Below are 11,266 nucleotides of genomic sequence, written 5' to 3' on the forward strand. Positions count from 1 at the left end.
TAACATTTTTTCATAAAGACTTTTCAAATACACCAACCGAGACTAAGATTAGTAATTTTAGTGACCAACGCAAGTAGCAAATTGACCTCTAATCAATTTAAAACTTATTATATGCCTCATCTGAGTCATGAAGAATTGGTGGCATTTGGTTCCTTTTTTAATTAAATAGGTATTCATCAGGTGTTAAAATCAGTTTCTCTATGTTAAAAGACTACATATGCCATCAATATATAATGTAAGAAATGCCATGAGTCTGATCTTATTTTACATTTCTGCACTCTAAATTTCAGTGCCCTGAGACAGTCTAGCTTACCTATAGTATCAATCTACAGTAGATACAATTTCTCCATTAAATGTATTCTCTCCTATTAAGAGAGGATCAATGAAGAAATTTATTATATTTATTAAATAAACAAATTACTTAATCTATTCCTCTGTTAAGGATACTTATTACTTGCCCCTATTACTTATGCTTTTCCTTCCCTTCTATTTTCTTTAAAGATATGATCCATATCTATTTCATCTTTCTATCTCTCACAGGTTTCAGCTAATGCCTTATATTCAGAGGCACTTTAAATACAAATTAAGAATTTATCTTCCACTTTCAATGAAGTTTTATCTTCATTATTTTTATTTTGTTTTGTTTTGTTTTATTTATTTTTGAGATGGAGTCTCACTCTGTCATCCAGGCTGGAGTGCAGTGGAACGATCTCAGCTCACTGCAACCTCCGCCTCCCAAGTTCAAGTGATTCTGTGGCCTCAGCCTTTGAGTAGCTGGGACTACAGGCACGTGACACCTCGCCTGGCCTTTTTTTTTTTTTTTTTTTTGTATTTTTAGTAGGGACGGGGTTTCACCATGTTGGCCAGGCTGGTCTCGAACTCCTGACCTCAGGCGATCTGCCCACCGTGGCCTCCCAGGGTGCTAGCATTACAAGCGTGAGCCACCGTGCCTGACCTCTCTTCATTCTTTTTATGTATCCTATCTTCTAATGAAGTCTTCCTTGAGCATCTCAGTCCACCGTTTACTCCTACTTTTGAACTATAAGAACTGACTGCCTACAAACCATTTAATTGCCACCAAAACTACCCTAGCATTATTATTTTATGTGCATTTTACAGGTTTCTTTAATATTTCAGTATATCCCAACAATGTATAGGCATAGAATGGACAATCAATAAATATAAATTCATTCAAACAATCTTTTAAAAATAATTCAGGGGCCGGGTGTGGTGGTTCATGCCTATAATCCCAACACTTTGGGAGGCTGAGGTGGGAGAATCCCTTGAGGCCCAGAGTTCAAGACAAGCCTGGGCAACATAGTGAGACACCATTTCTAAAAAAAAAAAAATTTTTTTTTAATTAGCTGGGCGTGGTGGCATGTGCCTGTAGTCCCAGCTACTCGGCAGGCTAAGGCAGAAAGATCACTTGAGCCCAGAAGTTCAAGGCTGCAGTGAGTGCAGTGAGCGGAGATCGTGCCACTGCACTCCAGCCTGGACAACACGGTGAGACCCTGTTTAAAAAAAAAAAAAATCAATCAGGAGACTCATTAGGAAAAGTACAGTTAAAACTGGCACCTAAAGAGAACAAAAAGTCTTGCTACTCCAAGTGTGGTCCACAGACCAGCAGCATTAGTTTCACCTGAAAATTCATTCTTTTTTTTTTTTTTTCTTTTTTTTTTTGAGACGGAGTCTCGCTCTGTCGCCCAGGCTGGAGTGCAGTGGCGCGATCTCCGCTCACTGCAAGCTCCGCCTCCCGGGTTCAAGCCATTCTCCTGCCTCAGCCTCCCGAATAGCTGGGGCTACAGGCGCCCGCCACCGCGCCCGGCTAATTTTTTGTATTTTTAGTAGAGACGGGGTTTCACCATGTTAGCCAGGATGGTCTCGATCTCCTGACCTCGTGATCCACCCGCCTCGGCCTCCCAAAGTGCTGGAATTACAGGCCTGAGCCACGGCGACCGGCCGGAAATTCATTCTTAGGCAGAATCCAAGGCCCCACCCCAGGCCTCCTGAATCAGAATTTGTATTTCAAGATCCCCAGGTGATCTATAAGCACATTAAGGTTTGAGAAGCATTAGTTTAGACTGTAGAGGAAGAATTATTCGTCCAATATACATATGACCAATTAACACCAAATACCTCATTGTAGTTGCTTATTTGTTGGTCTTCCTCATCTGCTAACTGAGGCTTGTTGAGGGCAGGAACCCTTTCTATTTTGCTCACAAGTATTTCCTGGGTCTAACAAGACCTAAAACACGCACTCAGCATTCAATATTTTTTTGCTGAATGAATGAATGAATAAAGTAAAAACAAAACTTTCAGAAAGAGAAGCCTTAAGGAAATTCATTTGTACAACATAATGTCACATACTACCATATAAATTCCTTAATTCAGTGTCATTAATTCCATTTTAAATGTGCTGCCTTCTCTACTTCAACAAAGGTATTTTACGCACTTGACAAAGCAAAAGCTTGGATTATCTTCCTCTGTTGGAGCTACCAGGGACCCCTTTTACAAGTAAGATAGCTGCATTTTAATTCTGATTGTCACAAATCCATCCCAAATGCCCGCACGAGGTTTAATTACCTCAACAACTTGGAGGTGGGGGCGGAGGGTGGGTGGGGAGGTGTTGGTAGAGAAGTAATGGTTAAGGCAAAAACAATCCTGTATTAAGAGTACCATATGAAACCTGGAAAACACGATTCCTTGAACAGATTAATTCCAGAAAATAGCTGCCAGCAGGAGAAAGAAGAGGTAAGCGCCTTGCCTTTCCCAAGAGCAAAAGGTGATACTAGACAATACCAGGGAGTGATAAAAGACCAGCAACTACCTAGCGACAGAAGGAGGAAACACACCAGACCAGAACTAAAGCGGATAGCGGTTAGAAACGCCCAGTAAGGGTGCCAGAAACCACTTTCAGGTACGTGGAGAAGGAAGTCAAGGGAGAAAAAGGGAAAGGAAATCGTTGTTTAGGGTATAACTTACAATGATGATGCTTTTTTTTTTTTTTTTTTTTTTTTTTTTTGAAGAAAGAGGGAAGACAGCACTTGAAAGGAAAGAGGGTAAAGAAGAGGAAGGGAGGTTACAATTGAGAGCACTGCAGAAGGAAGCGATGCAGATGTTGCCGCCCGGCTCTGGCAGTCCGAAGGAGCAACCCCACGCATAGGTGGGTGGCAACGCCCTGCTCCGCTGCCCCCCGCTCGGTGTCCCGAGCCATCTCCTCTGCAGCCCGCGGGGCGCTGGGTGGGCACAGGAAAGAGCAGACTGTGTGGGGGAGGCGACGGCGTTTGCCGGGCTGACCAGGTACCCACCTTATCCCAGCGGAGCCACTGCCCGATGGCCGTGTCCAGCTGAGGGTCCCCGGTGTGGTAGGGGGCGTGGAGCAGGTTGGAGTTCAGATCCCCCTCTGTGTTTTCAGCCATGGCGACCAGACAGGCGTACGGGCCGGGGGCCGGCGAAGACACTGAGTTGGGGTGGGGGGTGGCTTGGGGTTCGCTCACCAGGGTCCAGGCGTCCCCACCTCACTGAAGGGCATCGGAGACCAACCGCAGGGTGTTTGTAACAGCTCCTGCCGCGGCGTCAGGGAACCGGGAGAGAGGGGGTTTATGGCCGCCTGCTCCCCAGCGGACCAGGTCCGGGTCTCTGGGCGAAGTGACTGAGGCGGTCGCGCCGCGAGAGAACAACAGTCCCAGATGTCTGGGTCCTGGCTCCGCCGCCGCCGCCGCCGCCCGCCCCGCCTACGGCCCCGCCCCGCGCCTTAGGCCCCGCCCCTTCCCGCCCTTGCTGATTTAAGTCCCCGAAGTTCTAGACTGGAGCCCGGGAGCACGCTCCCCACGCCTCCGAAGTAGTGGGGGTTTACAGCCCGTCCGGGTGGTGAGGCAATAGTGCACGGTTCTTTTTATTTTTTAATTTGCCAAGGGTCTCCTTTCCTCGATCTGCTCTCACGGCTACCACTGGCAAGCTGCCTTTGCGCTTGCCCTGCAGGTCCCCAGCGCGCGCGCAGGCCCCCAGTTTCTCTTGGGGTCACGCGCCGGTGGGGGGAGGAGGGGCAGTGCGAGCTGTCCGCGCACTGCCTCACGGGAGTTGTAGTTCTTTCCTTTGAGCTCAGCGGAGACCGCCGCCGAGACTACGACTCCCAGCAGCTCCGCGTTCCCCTTTTCCTCAAAAGAAAAAGATCTACCTCGAGGTAGTTCCCTACAGACACGCCCTATCCCTATTAGTTATGCTGCGCTGTGTGGCCCTGGCATTAAATTAAACAAGGAATGACATAGTAAGGGGACAAAGTGGTATCCGTTTAGTGCTGTGCAGTTTACGAATCGCGTTCTATCGCTTCAATCCCTCAGTAAGGTAGAGGGGCGTAGTCCTTCTCCGTTTCACACACAAAGAAGAAACTGACTCCCTGAGACACCTCTCCTAAGAGGCCGAGTTCGTGAGCGGTCAAACTAGGGTTCCAATCTCATTTCAGATCCCCTCAGCGGGCAGTTATTTTATTAGGTCGGTGCAAAAGTAATTGCTGTTTTTGCCATTAAAAATAATGGCATTAAAAGTAATGGCAAAAACGGCAATGACTTTTGTACCAACCTAATATCTCTGCTGCTATAGTAAACTAGGAGGTAGGGAGAACAAGATTACTGGAAAATAGATAAGGAAGTTGTTGAGGGAAGATGGGTCGGCATTTAACCTAAATATAAGAATGTATAAGCATCACAAGATACCACGAGCAATGGTAATGGGAATACGGAGGAAGAGGAAATTGGTTCACCCAAATTGAAACAGTCTTCCGTTACTTCTTAGCCGTCTCTCCTAGGGAAAGCTCACCTAAGTTGAGGTCTGGGAAATGCTGAGAAGTGCTGACCTGTCAGCCACCTAGCTACTCCTCCGTTTCTTGGTTTGGCCTTCTTAGAATGGCTATGATTTTGGCCAAGTACATTACAACTCTTTCCCTAGTCAGCTTTTTTGTAAGGAAGGTATGATAATATTTACATCATGGCTGTACAGTAACTTAATAAATGGCATTAGGCTGCTTTGAGGTTCACAGATAAAAGACATAATAAGTTCAAAGTATTACTTTATTTCCTTTAAAGTGCCATTTACCATAATAAAATCGAAACTACCAAGGTACAAAAAGATTGTGGTACCAGTTTCTGAAAAACGTGCCATAGTTGGGAGTTGCAGTTTTTGCTAACGATTGTTTCTTTTGTGGAGTCAGCAGGACTCTTGTTCTTTTAATCACACAAGGCCTGGGAAACAGTCACGTGTCCTGGAGAGAAATTCATCTTCCATTACCATCACCATTATTATCCATGATACATATTAAACATTTACTCTCTGCTAAGCATTATGGTAGGAGCTGAGGCTACAAGAATCTATATAATTGTTCATTTCGAGAAGTAACATCTGAGGAGACAGGATATATGTAAGAAAAGAAAGCCCATGATAAATAGCAAGTGCTGCCAACAACTGTTAATGAATTTACATCTGAGGTGGTCAATGAAAAAAGCATCAAGCAGGAGGGACCTGCACTGGGCTTTCAGAAACAAAATAAACAAGTTGAGAATAAGATAGAGGATATTTCAAACCCATAGACCAGTGGTTCTCATATCTCCCTAGGAGTTTGTTTAAATTAATATTCCTGGACACTGCCTCCAGAGATTCTGAATCAATACATTGGCATAGGGCCTAGGTACCTGCATATTTGAAATATCTATTGACTGTCACAATTCAAAGTGTGATTAGGAGGACAACTGTGCTGATGTCCTCTGGAAGCTTATTAAGAAATACAAAATTTCATACCCCAGTCCAGTTCTGCTGCATCAGAACCTACATTTTAACAAGATCCAATGATGAGTTATATTTAAGTTTGTTAAACAGTGTTTTTTATAAGACAATTCTTATTCAGTTCATTTCTGAGAAACACTACCAAATCAACAGAGCTTTCAAGACATGGAAAAAAAGAGTCAACTAACCTTCACTTTTATCAGCAAGATCATAGCAGACATTTACTGGTTACCAGAAATCTTGCCCAGCGGATTAGATTTATTGTTTGGACGTTGGAGGGTAACCAAGGAGACCCAGAACCCATCAAATCCAACAACAGTGTCTAAGTGTGTTCAGCAGAGGAAGTGTAGTAGTTCCCCTAGTCTGGGAAAGCTCAGAGCTTTCATTTCTGTTGGAATTTGCCCACGGCATCCTGCATTTTTATTTGCTAAGCCTGGCAACATTAACTGTGGTTATGAAAAAGAATATCCTTCTTGGTCCCCGTATACAGTCATACATTGCTTAATAACAGGGATATGTTCTGAGAAATGCATCATTAGGTGATTCTGTCATCTTAACATCATAGAGTATACAAACCTAGGTGGTATAGCCCACTACCCACCTAGGCTATATGGTACAGCTTATTGCTCCTAGGCTACTAACCTGTACAGTATGTTGCTGTACTGAATACTGTAGGGGACTGTAACACAATTGTAAGCATTTGGATATCTAAACATATCTCAATATAGAAAAGGTACAATTTTTGGTATAAAAATTATGATACAAAAAATATAAAATGGCACACCTATATAGTGCACTTACCATGAATGGAGCTTGCAGGACTGAAAGTAGCTCTTGAGTGAGTCAGCGAGTGAGTGGTGAGGGAATGGGAAGGTCTAGGACACTACTGTACACTACTGTAGACTTTATAAGCACTGTACACATTAGCCTAGGCCTACACTGGGTGAGGATCATCAAGACATCAACTCAGTCATAGGAATTTTTCAGCCCCATTATAATGTTATGGGACCACCATTGTATATGCTGTTCTTTGACCGAAACATCCTTATGCAGCACATGACTGTATTATATTTACTACATATATATAATATAATGTTTCAAATATTACATATAATGGACCTAATATTTTAGAATCATGATATATATAACTTACCCTCCAATGATTTAGAAAAATACCACGTGTATGTCTCTACAAATATTTATTATATATGTATATATGCAAACATATATATTACATAGTTAAATGAATAGCAAAGGACAAAGCAAATGGAGGAAAATGTTAATAGTGGGTGGATCTGGGTAAAGAATATATGAATGGCTGGGTAAAGAATATATGAATGGCTCACATCTGTAATCCCAGCACTTTGGGAGGCTGAGGCAGGTGGATCACCTGAGGTCAGGAGTTCAAGACCAGCCTGGCCAACATAGTGAAACCCCATCACTACTAAAAATACAAAAATTAGCCAGGCATGGTGGCAGGCACCTGTAATCCTAGCTACTTGGGAGGCTGAGGCAGGAGAAACACTTGAACCTGGGAGGTGGAGGTTGCAGTGAGCCAAGATTGCACATTACACTCCAGCCTGGGTGGCAAGAGCGAAATCTGTCTCAAAAAAATATATATATAGAGAGAGATATATATATTATGTATATATATTATATATATATTTTGTATATATAATATATAATGTGTATATATAATATATATTATGTGTATATATATTATATATTATGTGTATATATATTATATATAATGTGTATATAATATATAAATATATATAAATATTTATTTATATATGTGTATATATTAAAAATATATACACATATATTTTTTATATATTACGTATATATATATTATATACACATAATATATATAATAGACACATTATATATTATATTATGTATATATAATATATATTATGTATATATAATATATATAATTATATATAATATATATTATATATAATTATATATTATATATGTATATATAATGTGTGTATATATACATACATATGTATAATATAATATATAATGTATATATACATAATATATATTATGTATATATTATATATATTATGTATATATATAATATATATGGGTATTGTTTGCACTATTTTTATTTTTGTAACTTTGACATTATTTTTTTCTTTTCTTTCTTTCTTTTTTTTTGAGGCTGGGTCCTGCTCTGTTGCCCAGGCTGGAGTGAGGTGGCACGACCATGGCTCGCTGCAGCCTTGACCTCCTGGGTTCAAATGATCCTCCCACCTCAGCCTCCTGAGTAGCTGGGACCACAGGTGCCCGCCACCATACCTGGCTAATTTTTTAATTATTTCTAGAGACAAGGTCTTGCCATGTTGCCCAGGCTGGTCTTGTGTTCCTGGGCTCAAGCAATCCTCCTGCTTCGGCCTCCCAAAGTGCTGGGATTACAGGTATGAGCCACCACACCCAGCTGTGAAATTATTTCAAAATCAAAAAGTCTAAAAGAAAAACCTCTACTGTATAAGAAATACACATTTCTTTATTATTAACAAAAAATCTAGCCAAGTGTGGTGGCTCATACCTCTAATCCCAACATTTTGGGAGGCCGAGGTAGGGGGATCGCTTTATCCCAGGAGTTTGACACCAGCCTGGGCAACATGGCAAGACCCTGTCTCTGCAAAACGACAACAAAAAAATTTTTTTTTAGTTAGCCGGGCATGGTGGCTCATGTCTGTAGTCCTCGCTACTTGGGAGGGTGAGGCAGGAGAATCCCTTGAGCCCAGAAGTTCCAGGCTGCAGTGAGCCTTGACTGTGCCACTGCACTCCAGCCTGGGCAACAGAACAGGACCCTGTCTCTAAAAAGAGAAAAAAAAAAATTAATTAAAAGACTGGAACTTCTCATTCTGTTAGGGCAACAAGAATTTGAATTTTCATTAATATCTGGAATTTTCCTCCCCACCCAGGCCTTATGTGGTACTTGGAAAACAGGAAGGGTCTGTAGCTCGAGTTCATTAAGGTTTCTGCAAGCATCTGCATTGTCCAGAGCCGTAGTGGTCACTGACACTGGAAGTCTGACAGCTTTCTCCCTGCATGCCATTTGTAAGCAATTACCAGGAAACTTGGTTGAGGCTAGGAACCCCAAAGCCTCTGTCTAGGTTTGCCACATAGCCATCCCCTCTAAAACCTTGCCCATTCCTTGAAATGCTACCACCAGGCAGAGCTCAGGGCCTCTCTCTCTCATTACCTGCCTACTTTAAGACTTTAAATCTTGACAAAATGTATCATTCTGCTCTGTGATTGCTCTGAAAAGAGAAGTATTTTCTTATTGCTCACAAACATATTTGTCATATATATGTTACTAGAGTTTATTTGTCATAAACTCTAGTAAACTCTGTTAAAAAGAGAGCCCAGAAAGGAAGTATCTCACAAGCAATTTTCTACTTTTAGCCCTCTTACATAAAAGCCTCTGAGGCAAGGGGATACAACAAGAACAGCAAATAAAAAGATGATTATCTTTGTGAAAGGGGGAATGGATGCAGAACATACGCAGGAATATAGTGAAGCAAGGCAAAGAACCCAAGGTGCAAAATGTGAGGAAGCCTTTGCGCTTAGGTTTGTGAAGTGCAGGGTTGGCACCTGAGAGTCGGTGCCTCATTACATTTTTTAACACTTCGCTGAGATATAAATCACATACTATACAATTCAACCACTTATTTATTTTTTATTATTATTATTTTTTATTTTTTACTGCTCCTTGCAGAGCAGGGCTAACTAATAGGCAGTGTGTCCAGAGCCTGCCCAGTTCACCCATTTAAAGTATACAATTCAATAGTTTTTGTTACATTTACAGATGTACAAACATCACTATAGTCAATTAAAACGTTCATCACCTTCAAAAAAAGCCCATACCCTTTAGCCATCAGCCCCTTATCAGCCTATCTCCCCACTCCCAGGCCTAAGCAACCTCTAATCTACTTTGTGTCTCTGTGGATTACCCTGCTGTGAACATTTCATCTAAAGGGAATTATATCATATGTGGTCTTTTGTGACTGGTTTCTTCCACTTAACATGTTTTCAGGGCTCATCTGTGTTGTAGCATATACTTCATTTTTTTTTACAGCTGAATAATATTCCAGTGTATGCATATGCCATATTTGTTGATCCATCCGTTGGTGGACATTTGAGTCATCTCTGTCTTTTGACTATCGTGAATAATGCTTCTATAAACATTCTTGTATAATTTTTTGTATAAAATGTTTTTGGCCGGGTGTGGTAGCTCATGCCTGTAATCCCAGCACTTTGGGAGGACAAGACAGGTGGATAACTTGAGGTCAGGAGTAAGAGATCAGCCTGGCCAAAATGGTGAAACCCCATCTCTACTAAAAATACAAAACTTACCCGGGTGTGGTGGAGCATACCTGTAATCCCAGCTACTCGGGAGGCTAAAGCAGGAGAATGGCTTAAACCCGGGAGGCAGAGGTTGCAGTGAGCTGAGATGGCACCACTGCACTCCAGTCTGGGCAACAGAGTGAGGGAGACTCCATCTCAAAAAACAAAACAAAAAGTTTTCATTTCTTGTCAGTATACACCTAAGAATGGATTTGTTGGATCATATGGTAACTCTATGTTTAACCATTTAAAAAACTGCCAGATTGTTTTTCAAAGTGACTGTACCATTTTACATTCCCTCCAGCAGTGTACGAGGCTTCCAATTTTTCCACAGATTTGCCAATGCTTGTTATTATCCGACTTTTTTATTATAGCCATTTTAGTGAGTGTGAAGTGGTATCTCGTTGTGGTTTTGATTTGAATTTCCCTGATGACTAAAGATGTTGAGTATCTTTTCATGTGCTTATTGGCTACTTCTATATCTTCCTTTGAGAAGGAAATTAATATATTTTGTCCACTTGTGATTGGTTATTTGTCTCTTATTGAGTTTAAATGTTCTTTATATTTCTGGATATATGTCCCTGATATAGGTCAGATATATGACTTGCGAATATTTGTCCTCTGTGAATAGAGATTGTTTTATTTCTTCCTTTCCAATCTGGTCGCCTTTGACTTCTTTTTCTTGCCTACTGGCTCTGGCTAGAACCTTCAGTACAGTGTTGAATAGAAGTGACAAGAGTAGACATTCTTGTCTTGTTCCTGATTTTAGGGGGAAAGTATTCAATCTTCCACCATTAAGTATATGTTAACTGTGGGGTTTTTTGTAGATGCCCTCATCAGATTGATGAAGTTCCCTTCTGTTTCTAGCTTGTTGAGTGTATTTATCCTGAGTGTTGGATTTTGTCAAATGCTTTCCCATATCTATTGAGATGATCATATGAGTTTTTTAATTATATTGGTATGATATAATTAATTACTAATTTTGGGAAATTAAACCAAACTTGCATCCCACTTGGTCATGGTGTATCATTGTTTTCATATGTTTCTGGATTTAGTTGCTAGTATTGTGTTGAGGATTTATTTGTTCATACTCAATGGAGATATTGGTTTATAGTTATCTTTTTTG

At 41.2% G+C, this 11,266-nt stretch overlaps 1 protein-coding gene across 1 annotated transcript in view; it reads right to left on the reverse strand.

The window, feature by feature from the left end:
• PGM2L1 (phosphoglucomutase 2 like 1) overlaps positions 1-3,763 on the reverse strand; it is a 68,320-nt gene extending 64,557 nt beyond the window's left edge. Inside the window, exon 1 of the mRNA XM_508639.9 lies at positions 3,309-3,763. Coding sequence (XP_508639.2) covers positions 3,309-3,419 — 111 coding nt within the window. The 5' untranslated portion in view covers positions 3,420-3,763. The remainder of the gene's footprint in view (positions 1-3,308) is intronic.
• Positions 3,764-11,266: the final 7,503 nt, after the last annotated feature.

Source organism: Pan troglodytes, chromosome 9, assembly GCF_028858775.2.
Source record: "Pan troglodytes isolate AG18354 chromosome 9, NHGRI_mPanTro3-v2.0_pri, whole genome shotgun sequence".
In the NCBI taxonomy this organism is placed as follows: domain Eukaryota; kingdom Metazoa; phylum Chordata; class Mammalia; order Primates; family Hominidae; genus Pan; species Pan troglodytes.